At 31.1% G+C, this 25,070-nt stretch overlaps 2 protein-coding genes across 5 annotated transcripts; one reads left to right on the top strand and one right to left on the bottom strand.

The window, feature by feature from the left end:
* Window positions 1-3,027: 3,027 nt before the first annotated feature.
* On the top strand, window positions 3,028-11,403 carry LOC125076104 (transcriptional repressor CTCF-like). 3 transcript variants are annotated; one of them, XM_047688065.1, is made up of 15 exons: window positions 3,028-3,158; window positions 4,018-4,127; window positions 4,517-4,656; window positions 4,743-4,886; window positions 5,833-5,919; window positions 6,013-6,095; window positions 6,272-6,441; window positions 6,592-6,728; window positions 6,886-7,036; window positions 7,123-7,289; window positions 7,737-7,873; window positions 8,131-8,365; window positions 9,595-9,790; window positions 10,181-10,323; window positions 10,568-11,403. In XM_047688065.1, the coding sequence occupies exons 2-15, from the start codon at window positions 4,022-4,024 to the stop codon at window positions 10,637-10,639; spliced, it is 1,968 nt and encodes a 655-aa protein (XP_047544021.1). In that variant the 5' UTR covers window positions 3,028-3,158; window positions 4,018-4,021; the 3' UTR covers window positions 10,640-11,403. The 3 variants fall into 3 exon arrangements, with proteins under 3 accessions (XP_047544021.1, XP_047544019.1, XP_047544020.1); XM_047688063.1 differs by having other exon boundaries at window positions 4,743-4,895; XM_047688064.1 differs by lacking the exon at window positions 3,028-3,158 and adding an exon at window positions 3,365-3,518 and having other exon boundaries at window positions 4,743-4,895.
* Window positions 11,404-14,862: 3,459 nt separating this feature from the next.
* On the bottom strand, window positions 14,863-24,792 carry LOC125076076 (SET and MYND domain-containing protein 4-like). Of its 2 annotated transcripts, XM_047688024.1 has the most exons (15): window positions 24,545-24,792; window positions 23,772-24,030; window positions 23,375-23,555; window positions 23,158-23,302; window positions 22,432-22,584; window positions 21,533-21,664; window positions 20,968-21,175; window positions 20,267-20,468; window positions 19,820-19,916; window positions 19,159-19,345; window positions 18,198-18,345; window positions 17,348-17,485; window positions 15,811-15,890; window positions 15,415-15,491; window positions 14,863-15,087 (listed from the first exon to the last, which is right to left on the bottom strand). In XM_047688024.1, exons 1-15 carry the CDS (start codon window positions 24,691-24,693, stop codon window positions 14,892-14,894), a joined length of 2,352 nt encoding a protein of 783 aa, XP_047543980.1. In that variant the 5' UTR covers window positions 24,694-24,792; the 3' UTR covers window positions 14,863-14,891. The 2 variants fall into 2 exon arrangements, 1 of the variants encoding a protein (XP_047543980.1); XR_007120285.1 differs by lacking the exon at window positions 15,811-15,890 and having other exon boundaries at window positions 15,054-15,087.
* Between the last annotated feature and the right edge of the window lie 278 nt (window positions 24,793-25,070).

Raw genomic sequence — 25,070 nt, 5'->3', positions numbered from 1 at the left:
TCACTCGGAAATAAATTAATTTTAAGCAGAACAAAAATCATATGCGAAAAGGCCAAATTCCATTTTATATGGCTCAACAAGGACTCTTTATATTATTTATATAATATTTAAGGATTATATCTTCCCCATTTTTTAAACTAAAATTTATTCATTTATTAGTTCAAGTTTATAAATACATTTTTAGACGCTCGCGGTCAACACTGTAATCCTCGCGAGATGTTTGTAAATTATTGGTTAGAATGGTTTTTTTAAAAAAATAACAAAAATTTTGAAAAGTGATGCAAGTGAAATAATTCTGGCAGTTAACATACATACAATTAAACAAACATTATTTAGTACACTAGTTATGTGTTTCTCTTGTGGTATAGTAATAATAAGACTGACTACTAGAATTAAAATGTGTGTCAAATATTTCTTAATGTCCTAAGTATGGCCGAAAAATATGTACCAAAACATATGAAGAACCACTGTTAAATAATTACCAATTTTTTTCTCCCACTTAAAAGTACGTTTCTTACTTTTCTCTAGGCCATCGCTTCGCTAATCAGACATTTTTCTTTTTTATTATGATATCGGTAGGCGGACGAGAAATTGGGCCTTCTGATTTACCATCGTAAGTCGTCACCACCGCCCATAGACAATGGCGCTGTAAGAAACATTAACCATTCCTACATTATAGTAGATACATAGGCTCATTCATCTTACGAACCGAAATAAAACAACACGGAGTACTGCTGTTTGGCAGTAGAATATCTGATGAGTGGGTGGTAGGTATCTACTCAGACGGGCTTGCAGAAAGCCTTAACACCGAGTAACGTTATAGTGTCATTAATGGACAGAATCCCCTAAAATCATTTCCTCCTCGTTTTGGCTTAGCCAGTGTTATCTCATGGACCTATGATTCCAAAATTTTTTGCTAACACTCCTTCATTCGATATCTGAGTAATTTTTAAAATAATTGTCCATTTGAGAAAAAAATGTACCACTCTTTATACATGGGAGATAGAAAAATTATAAGTGGTCCTTGTAAATTATAATGACCAAGAATTTCGTTTTATCATCAATACAAATTAAATATTTTTTAATTTTATCAAAAACAGAGATCAATCATGCTTTTTTTATAATATCGTCAAACAAGTTGTTTTTAAATGAATTTTATATAGTGACTTAATTTAGATGAAATCAAGTTTCAGAGCAGAAGTATTGTGTAAAATTATGTTATTACGACGATTTTTCGTATTGGTAAGTATATTAATTTTTATTCATATAAAGTCTCATCGAACAATGATAAAGTGTATATACCTTAAAGAATCTGATTAAAGTGGCATAGTAGAGGTGATCTTCATATTTCGATACTTTTCACAATTACAATTTCCCAAATTTTACGAAAAAATACAGTCGTCTAGTGTAGACTTGTAGGCAGACAGGTTGAGATAAATATACATATTTATCGTACAAGTCAAAACTTAAAATAGATAAACGACGATAATAGTGGCAACAGCTTTCGATCGTGCAATATAACTTATATTTATGTAAGTATGCATTATAACTTATGGTCCCGAATTGAGTATAGAAACTTTTAATTAGTACTTGCTTACATATATGGCGTTCACAGCCATCTTAAATAAAATAATCCTTAAAAATATGGACTGATACAAATATATGATTATAAAACGTATTATTTTTAAAGGCAGTTTGATTTTATTTTCTGTAATTCATTTCTTTTTCTATTTTGAATGATGATATCAATAGCTATATTATTATAAAAAAAAAGTTCTTATTTCCTTGTATTAAATAACGTACTTAGAAGCGATAACGACGAAACTAATAAATATCCTAAAAAAGACCTGTTAATTATATGCAATTTACATATTTTCGAAGTTGTTTGTGATGTTCTAACCACATTATTATTTAACAATTATTTGTGATTATGAAAATATCATCCACACTTATTGTCAGGAGATCAGACTATCGCAAACCCTATTGTCCATTCACACTACGACAACGGACAAATGAAGATGTTGAAAAAACTTAATTGATTGCGTTGTTTTTGCGATTATTTAACTTGACTACTTCAAAGTTATAATACAGAGATCGAAGTGTTTATTTACCTTTATTTACTAGCGGGGTAATTTTTGAGAATACTGTCAACGTTGCTTACGAGTCTTAAGTGACTTAACTATATCATTAAATTCATAACGTTATTTCGTTACGTACAAATATTATGAAAATGACTCAACTGTCATTATGTCAACTTTTCATAATTTGACAAAGTTCTGTCTTATTACAGCGCACTCAGCATTCATTCCGCGATTCATAACGTTATTTCGTTACAACAATTCCTTTAGTACAAACTACAAATATTATGAAAATGACTCAAGTCAACTGTCATCATGATTTGAAAAGGTTTTGTCTTCATTTTCTGTTTTGTGTTCATGTCTTTTGTTCTTTGTACAGTCAGTCATCATGAACAATTATATCACTTCAATAATTTAATTTACTTATGAGTATATAATCACAAAGTTTTAGTATTGACCATTTATTCGCAAGTTTTTTTCCTAGACAAAATAAATAATTGACAGTGGTTATGGAGTCATGTGTTTCTAATTTTTCTATTGTATTGGATTCTAAAATTGTTTCTTATCACTTGGGTATAATATCGTATTTATCATAAAAAAATAGAGGTAAATAATGTTGCTTATCACTTTGATATAATATAATAGATAATTCGTATCAAAGTTATTTGTTAATAATTTACTATACTGCATACAATAATTCAGCAACTTTTATTCAACTATATTACTTTGCTCACAATAATTTTAATTTCTTAAATAGTGTTGAATCTTTTCCATAGTCTTCTGAAAGCTTTTTTTAGTAATATAATTACTATAACAATAAATTTTTCTTCATTTAAAATAGAATAATATCAAATTATAAATTTGTAATTATTAATCGACCGAATCTATATTTTTATCATCTTTGTAGGCTAACCTTTATTTTGAAATAAGCTGTAACTATTTTTACACTAGCAACACTGCTAGTCATTTTGTTACGTTTTGTAGTTCTCTCGTCCGCCATTACGGCGTCACAATCGCTATAAAGAATTGATTGAAACGCCCTCGTTGAGAAAAATTAGAAGCTCTTCTTAAAAGATTCAGGTACAATTAATCTTCTTTAAAATGAATAAATCTAAACAAGTGATTACGGCAATATTCTTTTTAGGACTAATATTCGTAACGTGGCCATTTCAAACGTGAAGTTCATGAATCGAGAAATATATTCTATTCCTATCAAGTTAGCACTGACGACAGCGCCGTCTGTGATCTTTCTCATTAGTTTTCAATTTTCTGAGTGGCGGTAATTTGTTAGTATAATATAGTGTTTGTGAATAATAAGTATTTTGTAAAAAATATTGTGTATTAAAACTGAGTTTCGGACATGGTTGAGTTAACTGTGTTAGTCGAACATAAGATGGCGGACACTGCCTCGGTTTAATTTCATGCTAGGACTATAATACAGTAGGTAGAAATTTTACATGTAATATTTCTTTGCTCATGCATATTGATATGATATGCCAATGCAAGTCATTCGCATCATTAATAATACTTATATCGTATCTTAACACTAAATTCTTCATTTATCGATATTGTTTTCTATGAATTATTGCTGTTTTACAAATTAAAAAAAGCTTATCGTATATGTACATATTCTACACATTATTATAGCCTCTACCGATTAACAAGAATGTTTTTAGTTATTCGTATTAAGTAACAAAAATGTATCTTGTAATGAATAGAATATTATTCTGTCTTCTGGTTGTTGGTTCACAAAATAAAAATAAAAAAGGATAAAGAACAAAAAAAATCGAATATATTAGTATAATAATAGAATATATTCGTTCATTAAACCAGACAAAAGGCCCTCAAGTGATCATATAATAAATTCACTATAAGAATCACTTATTAAGTGTTCATAACTTTGTTTTTAATTTGTTTTATCCTATGGGTGTTTTTTTAGAGAAATGCCACCACCAGATAAGAAAAGTGCAACTAAAGGAAAAACAATACTACAATCTTATTTGAACTCTTTTGACCAAGATAATGAAGAAACAACTACAGTTATAGCTGGTAAGCATAATTTACGCTGAAGAAGAATTTATAAACATGTTAACACTTATTACAATGTTTTTAATGAAATCTTGATATATTGTGGACAATGAAGAATGAATGAGCACATATTAATAATATTTAATCTAAATATCATCATTTTCATGAGTGATATTTTACACATGACAAATTAAAACTTAACATACCTTTCTTCATAAATTTTGTGCTTAGTTATTATTATATTTTTGATTTTTAATTTTACATTAATTCAATAATACAACCATGAAAACCTATGGAATCCATTGAGCAGCAATGAACAGATGTATATACTAAACTATTGTAAAAACTGGATATACAAATAATTTAAAAACAAATTTGTAACTATTATTTATGATACATTTTAATTCAAGTAAATGGCAGCGGAGATGAAGAGGCCGATACAGGTGTGACATACTTTGTGGATGAAGAAGGCCGTTACTACTACCAGCAAGCTGGTGACAATCAAAATCTTGTTTCTATACCAGCAGAAGTAACTCAAGACAATGAAGAGGTATTTTGCAATAGACTAAAATTAAAGTAATACATTATTTATTTTAATTTATAAATATAATATTGTACATCATCCTTTAATTTAAGATATCAGAAGAGTCACAGATGCTGGTTGAAGGAGATAGTTATCAAACTGTCACATTGGTACCGTCAGAAACAGGAAATGGTGAAGTCAGCTATGTGCTAGTAATGCAAGATGAAAATAAACCAGTAATGAACATTGATATAAAGGTGGATCAGGTAATCTTTTATTAAACCACTCGAAGGTGTCCCCAGTTTCTTAATGTTTATAGTGTAGAATTTAGATCACCTATAAATTTGTATGGAGCCTACTATATACTTCATGACATAGCATCACTTTGTGGCATCTTGAGCTTTCTGTAGACCTATTATTGGCAGATTTGCTTACTTTTGTTTTACTGCTGTTGCCCTTTGTTTAATGTACTTTTTCTTTGTTCTAAAAGAGCTTAGCTATAAGTTTAAAGAACATTCACACTTAAAACCAAAGATCTTAGTTTATATTACATATTCTAAAATCTTCAAAACATCCACATGTAGTGTTTATAAAAAAATATTCTCATGTATTAGTATTGATTGAAAACATATTACTATCTTCATACTAAAGGAAATTACCTTTTCGTACTAAATGAGTCTCAAATGATTTTAAGTGAAGGTAAGATCTGATCTGAATAATACATAAAACAACACAGTCTCGTCATAAAAATTCAATAAATTTTGCAAAAGTTTCCATAATTATTATGCTATTTTTTGTAATGGCAATTGTAATATACAATTATAAACGGTAAAATAATACTTCAAGTTCAGTTATATCAAATTACAGCTTCAGGGTGCAGGAATTTTATGTTTATATTTTGAAGATATCTTGCCCATTCTCAAATAACTCCTCTAAGATGTCATTGTTTATTATGTATCATGGTAACCAAACAAGACTTGAATTGATTTATCAGCTTTCTAAGAATATAATAAAATATGCATTTGACTTATAGCTTAACTAATCAAATATTTTCATCATCAATATAAATGTATTAAAAGTTTGACATAACATTTTAACAGTTTCACTAGGACATAAAACATTTAATTGCTCTTTAAATTTTGTAATAATTTTTAAGTCATAGTGAATATAATCAAAAATTTATTGAATTTTTGTTTTAATTAGGAGGAAAAGGGTAATGACGTGTACACTTTTGAGGAGGAAGAGGAAGGCGATCAAGAGGGTTCTGATGATGGTGATGAACCTGTAAAGGTATTTCTATTGTTTTAATATTTCATTTCTATGATATTTATTATAATTCAAATATATGTGTATAAGCAATTACATTTATTGATTTCTTTTTAGCCCAAAAGTTCATCTTCAAAACGTAGCAAGTGTGTACGACCACATTTCACATGCAATTTCTGTACTTACACAAGTCATAGGCGGTGAGTTTCATACTCTTTTTTTATAATATAAGGGAACTAAGATGCTTAGTCCTTTGTAATAACACATTGAGAGCTAGTTTGCAAAGAAAAGTGAAGTAACTATATTAATAATACAGTCATATATTTTCATCAATTTTATGTAATTTGTTATCAGTCTAAATACTCATTTATCTCAGGTATCTCTTGCTGCGCCATATGAAGTCACATTCAGAGGAACGACCGCACAAGTGCAGTATTTGCGAGCGTGGCTTTAAAACTATTGCATCTCTACAGAACCATGTCAACATGCATAATGGTGTTAAACCTCATGTTTGCAAATACTGCAAAAGCCCTTTTACTACTTCAGGTATTACTTATTAAATAATTTTGTGTTTATGGGATGTGTACTTGGCAACCTTTAATTAATCTAATTATTTTGCAAATTTAAGATTATTTCATAAAAAATGAAATGGTTGACTTAGTATTTTTATTTCTTAAAAAAATGTATTACTTGCAGGAGAATTGGTGCGCCATGTACGCTACCGCCATACTCACGAGAAGCCTCACAAATGCTCTGAATGTGATTATGCTTCTGTAGAGCTTTCCAAACTACGACGTCATGTACGTTGTCACACTGGAGAAAGACCATACCAGGTAACACAACAGATGTGTTAAACTCTATGTAGTATCTACATATAATTAAACAAATGTCTGTAGTTACATTTTTTTTTCTTTGTAAGTCCCTGAACTGACGAAGTCCAGGTATGTAACATATTATTGAAACTTGCTATAAAAAGATATTGTTTTCTAGTGCCCTCACTGTACATATGCCTCTCAAGATACATTCAAGTTGAAAAGACATTTGCGTACACATACTGGGGAGAAGCCTTACAAATGTGATCATTGCAACATGTGTTTTACACAATCCAACTCTCTTAAGGCTCACAAGCTGATACACAATGGTAAAGATCAAAAGTCTATTATATAGCTTATCATTAAGAATAAAAATTTTCACTTAACCTTCATCCTTATTACTATTTATTTACAGTATCAGAGAAGCCAGTGTTTGCATGTGAACTTTGTCCAACAAAATGCGGCCGTAAAACGGATTTACGCATACACGTGCAAAAATTGCATACTTCTGATAAACCTCTTAAATGCAAAAGATGTGGAAAATCATTCCCAGACCGATATTCGTGTAAAATGCACAACAAGGTGAGCAAAATTATACATCATGCTTTTATTAGATATGCCTGTTATGATTTCTTAATATTTTTTTTTTTTAATATTGCTTTACAATAAATACAGTGGATCTCCGATAATCCGAAAAACGTTTTGCAGGGCAGTTTCGGACTATCGAATTTGTTAGATTGTACTGTTTATTTGTAGTACTGCCTAAGACCCTGTAGTCCGGATTTTTTTACAAAAGAGTGCCTTGCTATCTAACAAACTAAGCAATCAAAACAAAAACACATCGAGCATACTAGTGGCGGCAAGTATCTGCTCAATCATGCATTATCTACATCAGCGAAGATAGTCAAAATATTCAAAAATAATAGACATGTCAGATTAGAGGGGGTTGGATTACCGGAGATCCACTGTGTACTGAATTTTAAAAATTTGAATGCTTTCTAAATGACTAATAAACTATTTGTTATCCAGACACATGAAGGTGAAAAGTGTTTCAAATGCGAGCTATGCCCATATGCATCAACGACTCTACGTCATCTCAAGTCACACATGCTCAAACACACGGACGAGAAGCCCTTCGTATGTGATCAGTGTGACCAGTCATTTAGGTATATCTCTTTTATATAAAGGGTTTCTTCATAATAAAGATATACCTGTACACATATAACAACAAATATTAAAGAAAAAAATTGTGTTGCTATTTAAACTTATTGCTATTGTCTTTTTTAAAATAAGTTACTAGGACCATGTGAGATTACATTGCAATTATTAGAAAAACAAGACACCTAAAATGCGGTTTGAAAAAACATAGCTTGATTATTTTAAATGTATATCCTGCTAATTTTTGAATTTTGTTATTGTTTAGGCAAAAGCAACTATTGCGTCGCCATCAAAACTTGTACCACAACCCCAATTATGAGCCAAAGCCTCCTAAGGAGAAGACACACACATGCCATGAATGCAAACGGACATTCGCGCACAATGGCAATTTAATCAGACATCTTGCTATTCATGATCCAGAATCAGGCCACCATGAGAGAGCCCTTGCCCTTAAACTTGGTCGTCAGAGAAAAATTAAAATTATTGATGGAAATATGAAGGTACGTATTTTCTGGCAACCATGGCCTGCTAACCTTAAATGATTACCTAATTTTATTTCTAAACCATTGTTCTTTCTTAAGTAAATAGTTTGGCGAATAACTTTTTTTTATATTTGAGTTGTAGTGGGTCTCAGGACTAATTTAAAATTAAACATTTATTTATTATTCATATAAATAAAAAATAATAATTAAAAATTAATTAATTGGTTATAGTTAACACATATTTTTATTATTTTGTAGTATAAATATCACCACTAGAAAAAACATTCATTAGTTTCAACCATCCAACATTTCTCATATTGCATAAATATTATCTTGTCATTTTTGCTAGCTTAAATTTAAATCCGAATTTAGTTATTATAAAATGAATACTTTTGGTTCTATATATTAAGTATCTGTAGAATTTATTTTTGACAATTAAATGCAGAAACAAAACCTATTTATAAACTGCTGAATAGGATCAAGAAATGTATGTTGTTCATAATTAATTTCATATTAATTAAATTCAAAATAACCAAACAATGTCTTGTTCTAAAACTGTTATTTTTGTCTATTATATTATACTTCATAAATTTAATAATATGTGCTGAATGTGGTCGCGAATTTTTCTATATTATTATGTAATTCTTTATTTCGCAACTTAATTCAAAAAAAGATACTAATAAATTTGGAATGTACGGCAGATACATTTTATTATACTTAATGTGACTATGCCTAAAAGCACCGTAATATTTTATTGCTAAATGCGATTTGCTAATAAAAGATATATTTTTTAGCGTTATTATGCTTTTAAACCCTACACATAATTTTTTCAGTCAAGTCAGGTTTTAATTGTTAGAGATTCCAGATAAATTACATGACAGTTCTCGCATTACTATTGTCATTGTTAAACAGCTCAAGCCTGCTTTGAATTACATTTATTAAATGTAATGAGTCATTTGAATCAGAATTCATTTGTAAATTTTAGGTATTTTTTTTGCTTGTGAAAGATGTAAATTTGACTACAACATAATAATTAAATTAAAAAAAAGCACCTTGCGAAAACATTATCATCAAAATGAATTGTTATGTTATTTATTGAATATTTTACTATTGCCTAGCGAATATGTATATCTCTTTGCAATGCATTGTATTTTATATTACAAATAAAATATACATATTTTTATTCATGTTATGTTATATATGTTATTTGTTATAAAAAGTGTATATCAAAGTAACTTGTTATTTAGTTGGACGACTCCAGCAATGATGGGGATATAACAAAGATAGAACTAGGCAACAATGAACTCAAACGTGGCGAGCTGGTGACTGTGGCAGATGGTGAAGGGCAGCAATATGTTGTGCTTGAGGTGATTCAGCTGGAAGATGGCACTGAGCAGCAGGTTGCTGTCGTCGCCCCTGATTATATGGAGGAGGAAGAACAAGGTAGATTTGAATATCCTTATATAGACTATCATTAATAAATTCTTGAGTAATATATCATTTGCTATTAGCCAACAATATATAGGGTGTAATAGGGTGTATCACTATTGAGTTCTTTGTCTGGTTTAGTAACAATTTATACTATGTACTGATTATTACTACAGAGTTCCCCAGCATAGATTCTACTGTAACATAGCCTCCTGGTATGCTGTGAAATATTGTATAGATTTTAACTAATCAAAGATATTGATCAATTAATTCAAATTAGACAGACAATATTACTATGTTTTAATCATATGATATACTAACATAGGTTTCTGCTTTTATTTTATTATCTTTACATTATGGTTATGGACATTTTTAAATGTCAATAATTTTTGTTATTTTTTTTAGAAGAAGAAGAGGAGGAAGAAGAGGAAGAGGATGAAGAAGATGAAATGGAAAAGAAGCAGGCTTATATTGAGCAAGCTAAACAGAAAAATTTAGAGAGAAGCATTAAACTTGAAAAGGACGTAGATACTTGCTTTGGCTTTGATGTATGTATAATAAAAACATAATTATATATTTGTAAATAATAACTATCTTTAAGTAAACTAAAATTATTTAAAATGCTGATAAATTCACTATAAACTCAGTTAAATCAATTAACCTTACAAAGAATTAACAAATGTGTCTCTTACAGAAGAAATAAAATATTTGAAATTTTGAAATACAAATAATATTATCGTTTTTTAAATCCAGACGACAATCATAATTTATTCCAATTCGTTTTTTATACAGGAGGAGGACGAACCAGAAGACGAAGAGGAAGAAATAACTTATAGTGAAAATGTTGTATTACGTCTAGTTTAATTGCACAAGTAGGAATACTTAATAACCTTTCATATAAGTCACGCAGTGTAGTTAGAGGCCACACTAAAGTACTACTTAAAACATGCGCATTCTATCAAAAGTGCATTTTTGCATTAAATGTCTAGTGTAATTTATCTTAAAATATAAACCAGGCATGTACACTTATGTGATGTAGTTGAAATCAAATATCTAGCTATGTGTAATAACATAATTTTATTTTAAAACATCTAAGCTGTAAATTATGTTAATATTATACTTTAAAATTTTTAATCGTTAAAAATTATGTTCTTTTTTTATTTTTTAACAAATTATGTACATTTTACTCAATGTAAAACTTTAAAATCGTATTTTTAAAGTATAAAATCATTTTTAGTACTTTCGTTATAACTATAAAGTTATATAGTAACTTTGTAATTTTGGCTAGATAGGAATATTAAATAAATATTCATTTTTTTTCATAAATGTTGTAGTTGGGATTAAGTTTGAAATTTAAAATTAGTTATCAAAATTATATAAATATATTATATATATTTTAATTCTTTGGCCTTTCCACAATCAGAATATATAAACAGCACGCTTTTTCTTATTTGAGCGGGCCTCGAATTTGCTTTATTAGTTCTGTGGTACCTTGATGTATACTTGAATATTACATCAATAAAAATAAATATTTGTACAACTCTTAATTTATATAAAACTATGTGTAGTTAAGGTCATATGTTTATATATAATGTTCAAAATTTTAGTTTTCTTTTGTAATTACTTTCTGGTCATCAAAGCTTAAAATAACTTAAAATATAGTTTAAATGTTTAAATTAGAATGAAAAATGAATTTAATTATTCCAAAGTAAGTTTGTTTTTCAACTTTATTGAAATATTATATTGTTCAAACGATATATTTTAAACCAATGCTTGAGGTGTTTTTAAATTGAGATACTGGTAATATAATGTACATTTGTTGTAATATGTAGTAGTAATGTTTTAATTTACATGTAAATATTTTTATATTGTAGTTACGTAGATGTGATAGTATTAAATATCTTTATCATGATATTAATAAATGTTTCATCGTACACTATCATTTGATATTAAAATTGATTAAAAATCGAAAACACACTGTAGACTAATACCCGGATCTATGCTAAAAAGATATAATGACCAATTGAAACCCGTTACTTATTTTTTGTTTGCATTTTTAACGTGCGATCTACGATATGTTTCGTAATGAAATTCCAAATATAATCTGGCCAAGACTCAATATTAAGTAAATATTAAATTGATAAATAATTAAAAAATAAATTTATAATGATGAGATTTTCGGCTCCCATGTTAAGTACTTATAATTTAGCTCAGAAAATGTAAAAATACAAAACGATTGGATAATGGATGGATACAAATTTATATTAAGATTGTTCTCGTGGGGCAACAATTATCAATAGATGTATGAATTATAGGAGAAACATAGATTTCGATTATACCTAGTTACCTTCTGTAGGAGGAGAATGAATGAGAATTTATCATTACTTTTTCATGGAATCGGTGGTAGTAGAATTAAAGTGCATTTATATTTTTTTAAAGTGAGACATTACGAAAGTGATGCTTGGTATATTTCTTTATATGAAATTATTTCTTTATAAAAAAAATGTAGTGACGCATTTTATACGATAATTTATTATGCATTCCAAATGCTGTTAGGATAGGACATTTTTGGAGTAGAGCACCATATCAAGTGACACCTCTAAATACCCACTAGCTATAGCTAGGTATAGCTAGTGGGTATTACATTATTGTATAGCTATACAATAATGTATTTTTTTATTTTATTAGATATGTGGTACAGTTTGACCAAGACACTCAGCCTATATAATGTGCCATAAGTTGAGCAGGACTTCATTTATGTTTTTCTTTGAACATTATTTTTTATACATATGAAATTGACATTTATAGAAAATGTACTCATATTTTGGTATATTCATCTCCGTGTTTTTCGCCCGATTCATTAAATAACCGCGTTATGTAGTTTCTAAAGGTCATATTCTAACAGCATTTTGATTAGATAATACAAAATTTTTTCGAGTTCTCAATTTGGATGAATACACTTATATATTTATTAAAGTCAATTCGGTACACTGACAACGCTTCAATGACAGTTTTTTTCTTTAAATCAATATAATGTGATAAGCCAATTAAAAAACAAAATATTTATAAAACAATCGAGTCTTGTATTAAATGCACATCAAATATTTTAAACGGTCAAAACAAGTATTTAATTAAAGTAACAAGAATCTAAGAAATAAATTTTAATATCTATAAGTATAGCCTATTCTAACCACAAGAGGAGTGATGAAGAACTTTGTAATTGAATTGACGCATAATTGTTCGAGATATTTAATCTACGAGATTCACTACGGAATCGAGAAAAACATTTTTTTAATGTCGGCGATGTTGTCGATCTTTTAGTAATATGATGGATATATATAGTTAAGCGGAAAAGTATTTTATTATAAATAAATACATATAAATTAAGATTTTTTTTGTGCATATTATAGCAGAGCTATTGGCCAATCGCATAGAATGTAAAAATATATGTAGTTTGTTTATCTTCAATTAGAATAGGCTATAGAAATAAAAATAACATGTTATAGTGATCAGCATCTCATCTTAAATTAGATTATAATAGTTTATATATGTTTAGGTTTAATATATTGAGCACCGACTGAAGTGTAATTGTTTCGCAGCAACTTGCAGCACACCGCACCAATAGTTCCAAATAAGACTTTGACACATCTCAAGACATCTATATCTGTCAAAATCTTGACAAACTACTATGATACTTTCAATCATAAAATAGGATTTATTTAGAGATACTTAAAAATTCACCACTAATACCTTACCACTACCAAACTTTAAAATATAGTTTTAACAAGAAAATATTAAAAACTTTACTTTTAAAGTTATACTTGCTTATTGCACTTTTATTATTTTATTAACGTGTATGTCATTCTACAGATATTTAATTCTTTAACGTTCGTAAACGGAAAATCTCATATTTTAGCAACAACCCTCAGGTAGTCGACTGCAATCAAAATTGTTTAAAGATTGTTGTCTATGCCTTAAAAATAAATGTCACTAGATGATAATTATTAATATTTCTAAGATAATATAATCATTTAGATGATCACTGTTGTACTGTATAGTTTATATATATTTATTTGCATTGAGGACTTAATTAATTATATACAGGTCAGAAATAAAAATTGCTTCAGTACAATTATAACAATGTGGAGAAATGGCCAAAATGCTAGCATTTTCAAGTTGAATCGCAATTCAATTCTCTAAACGAAAACTTAAGTAGCTTACTTGTCACCGGGCTATGAGGCGGAATGTTAAATGTTTATTTCTTTCACAAAAGTTATTTAATTTTATTGTATAAATTGTTTAATAATATTAATGTATGTCGCTACCACTACTGGTGGTAATCCTAATCTTAATTAAAGAATTTAAACAAGAACATGTTTTCATTGGTTCAATGGTATCAATAGACGGACCATAATAAAGGTAAGCCTTTTACCATAGATTTTTTTAAAGTAGGTAGGTAGACAGGCTTGTAGGCCACCCGGTGTGAAGTTACGACCAGTGTAAGAAATATTAACAATTCTTTACACCGCAGAACGAAGTAAGCCATTTTGCGGAAGAATATGTAAATCCAATACAAATATGTACAGAAAAGTTAAAAATTAAATATTAGCAATAATGAAATACAAGTGTCTTCCATTTCCGTCTCTGTCAAAACGTCCATCAGTCTAAGAAAGAAAATAGCAAATAATTAAGTGCCCATTTTATACTTATTTCAAATGTAACTGACTAACAAACGCCGCTACATAGGATTTCAATTAACCAAAACTTCTCTCTGTTCTTAATGGAGATCGATACGAAACCTGAGCAAAATGCTCGAAATGCAATCAAGCCAGATACCTAATAATTAAAATGTTTACTTAAAAAGCAAGCATAGTGTCAGCAGCATGCAAGAAACGTGAAAACCTAAAAAAAACTTGTGTGTTATCATTCAAATGAAATGAAATACTGTGTCTTATTATCTGATTTTATTTATACTGTACGGTGACGACGTTTTGTACCAAAAACAATAAAATTCGTTCGTAACTATGAAAATTTACTGAAAGTTTTTAATATAATAACTACATACTTTCATTGAATCTTTAGTAAAATGATTTTAATTCGCTATGGTTTAAATGTTTTAAATTTTAAGGTTGTAATGTAAATTATGATGAATGCAATCTGCTGCCTCCGGAGTCCTGCTCTCTGCTAGAAGAGAAGATACAAGCGCCTCCTGATCTTTCAACCTTGACACTACCGGTTCCCACGGACCATAATTCAGTTCCATCAACTGAATAGCTTTCTTTATTATTTTGTGGGTTTCAAGGCACCACTCCCTGAAAGAAATAGTTTATTACAATTATCAATCTTGAAAAATTTATAAACATATCAATTGTTATTTAGTGTTATCGCTAAAACGGGTTCAGATATTTTTACAATTACTGTTGTATTTATTACTAAACATGTGTTTAATGTACTCGCGTTTCTCGCAGTACTTGCAACTAGCGTAGTGATTTAGTCGTGCAACGTCGTCAATAAGCTTTCTTTAATTGGCTCCGGTTTACAGTTATAATATAATAAAATTAACTGTAACTCGGTCGGTTTGTGCGCTCTTTACTCAAAAACTAAAGGAGATATCAATTGCTGCTATATATATGTAATACCTGTGATCCACATGTTGAGAAGAATTGACGATTCTTTCTAACATAACGTCTGACAACTTCCTCAGTTCATGGGCAACCTAAATGAAATGTATAAATTAAATATTTTTAATAGATTACAAATTAGCCGCTGCTCTGACTTCGTACTGGTAAAATTGAATATTTTTTATAGGCCATAGATAATAGATGTACGCTTTTTATGCCCTTTTGCTTGAGAACTAGTCCTTCTAGGAGATTCTAGTGATTTTCGGCGGGGGCGTTAATATTATGATCGATTTAAAGGTACAGTTATTAAAATGAAATTAAAAAGAAACCTGTGCGAAGTCGAAGCACGTCCTAATTAATATTTATAAATAATTGCATGTATATAACCTATAATAAACAAACACATTTTATTACCTCTACACTGAACGACCCAAATTGATACTCAAGATTCTGAATGTTTTGCTTTATAAGATCCATGCTTTTACTGAATTCACCTGTTAAAAATCACAAAGGTTTACAATATTAATAGATTAAAGTGGTTTATCGAACTAATAATATATATATCTGAACGAAACGAGGATTGGTCTATGAGACTACGTTGTGAGTGGTAAGGTATACTTCCGTGGTATTATTATAATAAGCAACTTATTCAATAGTCACCTATATACCACGTCTTAAACCTGTGGCATCTTTATGAGAAATCGTTTAAAAAACAGTCGAGCCATAAGAAAACTGCAATATAGGTACATAAAATAGAACATCGCGCTGAGATAAGGTGCTTTATCAGGGAAATAAATTCCGCTAAAATCCTTATTTAGATGGAAGTCCTGTAAAATCATTATTTTTAAGTAGCATGGTCTTTTGAAACCATGAGTATCGATTTAAGATGTCTGAACCCACCGTCGTGGAAAGTTCCAAGATAAGTATAACACATTTATAATAATTATAAAAGGTTAAAGAATATTAGTCATTAGGGTACAATAGTAATAATAACCATGATTTTGTGGATCGAGACATCTCGGCCTGAAAAAGTTAGAACAAGCTTTATGCCGAGATTGCTGACGCTGCATCCAAGGCAACACCGAATGGACAACGTCAAAGCTAAGCACTTTATGGAGTTATAGTGAATATCCTACACAGATTTTCGTGCGGTATATGATTGTTCATCATTTCCAGACTGATTCAAAGCAATTCCACACAATGGCACCAAAAGAGGCCTCGTTAGATATGTGTCGGCAATGAATTTTAAAGAAAATATCATAAATATAATAATATAATAAATCATCATCATTTGGATATTTCCGTAACAACAATACTGAAAGAACCAACCGAGCCTATAAGAAGAGGAAAATGATGCAAACGCGTAATGTTTTTACAAGACAACACGTTGGTTCTAAAGAATAACAGCTTTACTCAAATGCTTTACTCAAATTGGAGCTCAAAAGACTTTTTATCCACAATAGACCAGATTTAGAGCCAAGTGAATTTTATGTTTTTTATAAAATAAAGAATGAGTTAAGGGATACAAGGACCGCCAACTGCGCTGAAGACTTATACATATTTGCAATCTTTACTTTAACACCCTTACATCCGTCATGACTGCAAAGAGGCCATCCGTCATAACTAGATAAAGAAAAGCGCGGAACCAATGGTTCAACGTGTTCACTGAAGCACGGAAATAAAACCAGTATTTTCTAAACTCCAGGTTGCCAAAGAGAATTTCTTGACAGAAATAACATTTTTTTACTCTACCCAGTTGAACCCAGGACCTTAATATCATCAGCTACTAAGTTCAACGGTGGAAACAAAAGCCAAGTAGTCGGTTTGTCTGTAAATAATTCCCTTTATTAAAATCTGGCAGGTAAAATAATTAGAAAGAAAAAAAAATTAAAATCAAACATGGAATGAATATCTCTAGTGGCTAGTTAAGACCCATCCAGTTTTCACTTACCGACGTCCGCGTACAGCCGGGCTAGCTTGTCGGCGGTGACTCTTAGTCCCGCATGGTGTCGGTGCCACACCTGCTGCCTCAATCGGTACGATGCCAACATCTTGTCGCAGCGGCTCTCCAAGCAGACCGCCAGCTCGGCTAGACATAAATACTAGAGTTATATAATCGAATACGACAAGCTAACGGTGACTTATTTTAGTAGTAGTCAGGTTACGGTTTTGATATTTTTATGTCTAAAACGTTTTTCCTAATGATAATTTCAAATTTCAACGCATTGGTAAAATAATTAGCTGACTAAGTGATACTGTCGTATGGTTGTAGACAGAGCCTCTCATCTAAACTCGTGCAAACGACTTAGTCCCAACAGCCCTATGATAGTTAGAAAGCGTTGGGGTCAGGTAATCGCCAATAAAAGTATGCTTTATCTTCCAGTGTTTATAAAAAACACTGCTCAGAACTAATAAGTGAAACGAATTAGATGAAGGCAAGCGAATAATTATAACAAGTATGCAAGCAAGAGGAGCCGAGATGGCCCAGTGGTTAGAACGCGAACATCACTGAATTTTCAAGTACTTAATTTGTGTTTATTATTCATCTCGTGCTCGCGGCGAAGGAAAACATCATCAGGAAACCTGCATGTATCTAATTTCAAATAAATTCTGCCACATGTGTATTCCACCAACGCGCATTGGTGCAGCGTGCTGGAATATGCTCCAAACCTTCTCTTCCTCAAACGGAGAGGAGGCCTTAGCCCAGCAGTGGGACATTTACTGGCTGTTAATGTTGTATGCAAGCATCACAATTTTTAATGCCATATAAATTTTTGAACTTTAATCCAACTGAATTATACCTTGTGAAGCTAACTCCTCAGCTCGATCGATCAGAGCTAGTGCGCGGTCCGGATGAAACTCAGCGCTGCACTGTTGGCAGCGCGGTTGCTTACTCTGCCACGATATGGGGCCTTTACACGACTGGCACGCGTATGCACTAAATAACAGCTAAACAATAATAATCATTATTATTTATGTGTATCTACTTCAAAATTCAACAGACAAGATTATTAGATCTGTAAGTCATAAAATATATTATATGTAATCATATATAAATATAAAACATATGTAAAATAGTATAAATTAGGGGCGTGTTAGAATAACCTTTCAATTGTTAGTAACGGTCGCAATAACAACAATAATAAAACTAAAAGCAAAGTCGATAATCTGTGGAGTACTAACAATTACTTTAAAAAAACATTAATAATGGTCTAGTTTAATATTGTTTCTAAACGTCAATTGGGTAGATGTTAGAACGATGGGTAGTGCCAGATATTTTTTCACATTTTTATTTCTATAATAATATTGAAAAGTTTGTGAATTTAAACGTTTCGACGCGCATGTTTTAGGAAATACTAATTTTTTCAACATAACATTTTTAAGACAATTTTTATGGATACTGGCGAAATAACTTCACGGTACGATCTTAAGGAACGGAACAGCGCAGAAATGTTATATATGTGTATGTTTCAATAACAGTTATTCAGTTAGGACGCGCATTCATAATTATATGTAAGAAACATGCATCTATAAAATTTATACTAATATCATAAATGCAAAAGTAACTGTTGCCTATTTGCGCATAAACCGCCGAAACGATTTAGATGAAATTTGATATGGAGTTGGCTCAGAGAAGGACATAGGCTACTTTTATTAATTCTGCCCTCGGAGCATAAAAAGGATACTGCTAATCTTTAATATATTTGTAATGAGTAAATACTTCTTCAATACACAGGTACTTAACATCATTTAGCCACTTACCAAAAAGTCCTTTCGCTCGTTATCTCTGCACGCGGTGCAGTTGCAGGTGAACATGTACTGCGCGCGCAGTTGCGAGCGTCGTTGCGCGGTCGGCTCGCGAGCGCGGTGCGGACCGTAACAGTTCAGTACTTCGGAACCCGGCGACAGTTCGCGCGAACAACGAATTATTAGTCGACTCTTGTAGAACCTATATTATTGTTGTCATGGTTTTAATGATTTGCAATGCACTATACAATTCATTTAGAATACAAAATGTTATTAGATGCTTATCCAAGCTAAGTGAATATCGCTTAGTATAATAAGCATGTTGCACTTATAACAATCAATGACGATATACATATGTTGAATCTCTAATATTTTTTTCAAGTTATATCTCGAGTGGCTTCTCATTGAATAACATAAGCTTATTTGTACTTGAGATCATTATCTAGTTGAGAGGTGAAATTACATAATGGGATTACAATATCTAAATGATTACACTTTGGGTGTACGTGAAAAGTACTTCAATGTAAAAAGGACTTCAGTTATTCTATATGAAAACAATAATAATATATATAAAGTCGTATTGGATACGAGTAGGTATGTAATGTTTGTTTATTTAACGAACAAGGTAAGTAATCCAGACCAATTTATATTTATTATTATTAGCGTCCTTACTTACGTATTGATAATATTCGGGTCGCAGGAGTGATTCATCATGGCTGCAGAAGGATAGATAGCGGTCGCGCGTCGCACTTCCCTCTCCGTAAGGGTACGCTCTGTAATTAAAACATATTTTTTAAAGCTTTTCCCCAGCCCTTGTTGTCTGTTGTAAGTGAATCACAATATAATTAGATACTGACTGCCTCGTTGGCCTAGTGGCTAAATATAAAGCCGCAGATCCCAAGTCTTGGACTCAAACCCCAGGCCGGGACGGTTAAAAGTGACTCGGAAAACACGTAAAGTCATTGATCCTGCGCCTGGGTTATATTTTTGATCGTATCCCTGTGTTTGAGCACACACTTATGCACTGTAAAATATCCTGCTTAGTTGGATGGTCTCTCTTGAGATCGCTCAGAACGACAGATATTAGATAATAAATTATGTTAATAATAGGGATATTACTCACCGTTCCTTCCGTTAGCCTCTTCAACGGTTGATAAGCTCAGAGTGGCATGTCCGTTGCAGACGAGCTGTCCGAGACTGCGAAGAATGACAGCAGCCGCGAACAGTCTCAGCTCCGCGTGAGACAAGGAGCAAGGCACTTTAGACGGCAAGTAATCAAAGAACAACGTGAAGTTCTCCAGGTACAGGGTCAGCATCGTCGCTGTCTGTGTAAGGTCAATAAGTTACACACACGCTCACACGCACATACACTAAACTATATTTTATGTAAGGACAGGGAAAAATGTTTGATTAGGGAAACGATGGTCTAGAGAAAAAAAAGAGGGCCCGTATCTACCCAACGGTAAGCAATGTACTTTTTAGTGAGAGAAAAAAAAACTGGAAATTGAATAATTGGTTCTTGATCCGTTTTGGTACATATTTTTCGGCCATACTTTGGACATTTAGAAAAATTTGACACACGCACTATAATTCTAGTAGTCAATATTATTATTACACAACTATGAGATTCAACTGCATTCTTATGTGATATACGACCAGAGTCCGTCAAGTAACATGAAGATAAAGTCACTTAAATAATATTAAAAAAGTATTGAGGTGTATTTAATAAGGCCGTTTTTTGCTTGTTAGGATTTTTTTGTAAATGTAGTTTGCGTGAATGTTTTGTGCGGCGGCAGATGTAGGGTACTTACTACTACTACTCACCAAAGCGTACTGTATATAGTCCATATTGTTCATTTTGTCGAAGTTTGTGACGAGATTAAACATTCTGTAGAATGGCGGCGTATTTTTGTCGTATATTTTAATTTTATCAACTTGTGCGTAGCTTTTGAAGAGGTCTGTGGCTGTACACGGCTCGGGGAGACGCCGCGGGGGCACGGGGAAGCCGTTGTTTGCACTTATTAGTAACACCCTATATAGAAAATAATTTATAATATCCAGTCACTGTATAAATGCTATGGTTTAATTTGACCTGTATATATTTTCCAACCCACTGAAAATTTTATTTAAGTTATTAAGATTTAAAAAAGAAAACGAAGTTTGTAGTTATAGTACCATTTATTTATTATAACATACAATCGAATAAGTTTGTCTTTAGGATCTTAATAACATTAGTTTAATTTCATATTTGTTTCCGTGAGTTGGAACATCTGCACAATACGGTCCAGTTGATATTCTATATATAAATATTATGAACAAAAGAAAGAGAAATTAAAGGTGATGAGTGATTGTCTTCTTACCCGCATACATTAAGGATATAATTTCATACCTTAAAGCTAAATGCGCGATCCCTATAGTGGGAAAGAGCGCGCACTGCGCCGCTTCGCATTCCCAGCGGTGGAATAGAGCGAGCGCGCGACAACTCTCGCTGCAGTACACGCTACGCGAACACACGCTGCAACTGATAACGAAACAGCCAAGTGCGGCATGAACTCGAGAAATAAAATTGCAGCCAGGCAACTCAGCTCTCTGATGGTAAAGTGATGTACCCATGTATAAACTGCGCCAGTTGCATAAACAGTGACTACACAAAATAGGATCACAATGTTACAGGTACAGTTTCTCTGTTCTTAAATCCTTCAAGCCACCAACACTACCGACGGTAGTTGCTGTCTGTTTATTTGTGTTTAACATAATTTAAGATAGAAATACTGTTTTAATATAACTGATTACAGAGAAGTATAAAACTATATAAAAAAATGTTTCACGTTAATAAACAACATATATATAAAAATTGATGTGGATTTGTGGTCCCTACCAGGTCCCAGTCATCATAACTTCTACCGCACTGCAGAGATACTTAAAGCTGGTATCGAAAGGTAAACGAGCCAGTGTAACTACAAGGAACATAACATCTTAGTTACCATGGGTGGTTGGTGCATTGGCGATGTAAGAAATTGTTAAAAATTTTACGGCGTCAATATCTATGACTGATCTATGGCAGTGGTGACTACTTACTATCACGTAGCAACCAACCAATGTTGTATAAAAAAGAAAATTTATAAATAAAATATATCTTATAATATAAAAATTATATATAGACTAGAGGTTTGCCATCGACGACTTTAGGTTATATGCGTGATGTACAGAAAAAATAAATTTCTTCAAGGCGTACATATAAGCATAAAAACCTTACTTTAAAATGAAATATATCTGTATATATCTTACGGCACTGGGTTAATGTCAGCTTCACAACACATCTCACAAACTTTCTCATCGGAGGGCAAAGTAACCCACGCGTAGGGCTCCTCTGAGAACAGAACGTCGCCCCGTTTTGTATTCGCTTTAGCTACCACATGCCGACCCACTGTGTCGTTACATCTGTACATACAAATTTATATTTATAAACTAGCGACCAACCTTTGCTATTAGCAATTATTATTACCAACCATTATGCACGGTGATAATACATTTTTAGCATAACTAAATTAAATGGTTTTTATTACAATTATAGTTATAACCTCTTATGGTTATGGAAAGTTACACAATCAATAGAGATTTATAATTATGGGCAGGGTGTCTAAATCATTTTATAATCTATAAAGTGATTGACTTTTTTATGATTTGTTGCAGAAAACTAATAAATTTGTACTATTTTTCATAGTATAATATATATCTTCATGTATAGGAAGCTTGTCACAAAAATTATAGACTTGTGAAAAGTTTGTTTTAAAACTAGGGTCACAAAAGATAAAAAGCCCTTGTTTATGTTATCAGGTTGTTTATCTCAATTATACCATTAATTATGTATTAAGATAATTTAATAATGCAATGCTAATATAAACCCAGACTTTACTCCATACTAAACTTTAGAGGAATGTCCACTATCTTCAAAAAATAAAAAACATCACAGATTACCTGCAACTCTTAATTATTGTTAAATTTAAAACTGACCTGAGTTCTATTGCATTAGAAGCGGCTTGGAATTGTGGGTTAAACCCCATATAGCAATCAGGTAGTTTGACTGGTTCTTTTATTGTGTCACCTACTACAGACTCCAGCTTTCTTTCCAAGATTTTTAAATGACGGTCAAACTCCACTAAAACAATGCAATTAAGTTGAATAATAATTAAAAATAAAACGGGTAAATTAAATATAGTATAGAACTTACTAGCGTTAACAGCAGAAAAATTCAAAGAATCAGCATGATGGATAGCTGCATCCAGTGAAGCACGTGCTTCGGTTCGCTGTTGTAATTCGATGTAACAGTCTGCACGGCGCATCAACAACTTGTGATGCTGCTCGATTGGATAGCCATTGCTTAATGCCATTGTAATATCTGAGAGGCACTCCTTTTGATAATTATAAAGTATTTTAGTAAGCAGTCAGAAAAGAGGAAAGATAATATGTACGAGATTATGTGTGCATAAAATGATATAATTCAGGAAACATTGCAATATCCAATATCATAGTTATTATAGTATAGGAATGGCATATTTCTATAAAGTTATGAACAGTTATTGTATTGCAAAGTTAACAAATATTTGTAATACAAATCATAATCTAACCTGAAATCTTTTTAAGCGCAATAAAGTTGCCGATCTATTAGCCAATGCTAGTGCATACATAAGACTATTATGTTTAGCGTATAATACACTGCTGGTGTAGCACTTATAACTTTCTTCCAGTAAATTAGCACGAAATTTTTCATTGCCTCGTAGTCTCCAAAATAAAGACACTTCATCACATTTTAAAGCTGTATCTGATTCACTTGTTTTTCTGGCATAGGACATTTTCATTTGTTGCAGCCAATGGAGAAGTATTTTTCTATGGAATATCATAATATACAATATTAAAATTTCAAATTATTGTATTCCTAATATGATTATTTAGTAATTTATAGTAAAAGTATAATAAAGAAATACCTATAGAAAATGGAGGCAAATATGCATTATTAAAAATAGCTCTACTAGATATTGTCGGGCTTTTTTTTTTTAATTAACATGGAGTAACCTAAGCCTTTTAATTATTATGTGTAATAAGATTTTTTTATGATATTTATTTTGTTAATTTATTTCTTGTTTAATTTGGATGTGGACATTATTGATGTTTTCAAACATTTATTTATCTTTTGTGGTGGCTTTCTAATGAATACAGTGTAATTATTTATATTATAACTAAATTAAACTCCGCTCTAGCAATGCTTATTTTGTATTTTATAACAATTTGAAGTAGTTCAATGCAAATAATAATAAGAGTGATTAATTTCTTTATAGTTTCGTTTTCATTTTGCATTTAAAAAAAATTAAGAGTTTCTACATAGATTTACACAGTTACATACTGTACTCCCTTGTTATTGTAAAAATAATTCATTGTGTCGATTTCATTTTCATTGGTACGATCGATTTTCTTCTCTTCCGATGATAATAACAACAATAATATCTCCCATTGTTTCGCACAATCCTCGGGCATATTATTAACACTATTCATTTTTAAGTTATTATACAAATTCAAGTTCTTAAAAATTCGTCTGAAAGTAGCAGAGAAGACAAGTAGTAGATATTATTATTTGGCCTTATTTATTTGTCGCAATATTGACTTTTTAGATGACATTGACATAAATGACGTCTAAATTTAGAAGTGATGTAATTACATTAATTTTATCTAAACATGTTTGTCTACCGTAATTTTGTTGGTTAATATTCGACACTGACATTAGCAATACTCCGTTCTACGCTTACTTTATTAAATATCTAACATACTTTTATTTGAAAAAGGAAGGATATAAAACGCGCTTAAGCAGTACAGAAAAAGCTGTCATTTACAATAAGTAAGTAATAAAGTAAAGTAATTATGATCACTCATAT

The sequence above is a fragment of the Vanessa atalanta genome, chromosome Z (genome assembly GCF_905147765.1).
Source record: "Vanessa atalanta chromosome Z, ilVanAtal1.2, whole genome shotgun sequence".
Taxonomy (NCBI): domain Eukaryota; kingdom Metazoa; phylum Arthropoda; class Insecta; order Lepidoptera; family Nymphalidae; genus Vanessa; species Vanessa atalanta.
The sequence above is the reverse complement of the archived record's forward strand: the minus strand, read 5'-3'. Positions and strand labels throughout refer to the sequence as shown.

Bases quoted from the DNA above. Each gene is read 5' to 3' on its own strand.
- LOC125076104 (XM_047688063.1), top strand. From the start codon at position 4,022: ATGCCACCACCAGATAAGAAAAGTGCAACTAAAGGAAAAACAATACTA. The intron at 5,920-6,012 runs GTATTTCTATTG...ATTTCTTTTTAG, and splicing joins ATGGTGATGAACCTGTAAAG to CCCAAAAGTTCATCTTCAAA. The intron at 7,874-8,130 runs GTATATCTCTTT...GTTATTGTTTAG, and splicing joins CAGTGTGACCAGTCATTTAG to GCAAAAGCAACTATTGCGTC.
- LOC125076076 (XM_047688024.1), bottom strand. From the start codon at position 24,693: ATGAATAGTGTTAATAATATGCCCGAGGATTGTGCGAAACAATGGGAG. The intron at 22,585-23,157 runs GTCAGTTTTAAA...TTGTATGTACAG, and splicing joins TCTAATGCAATAGAACTCAG to ATGTAACGACACAGTGGGTC. The intron at 15,088-15,414 runs GTATTACATATA...TATTTCTTTCAG, and splicing joins TCTCAACATGTGGATCACAG to GGAGTGGTGCCTTGAAACCC.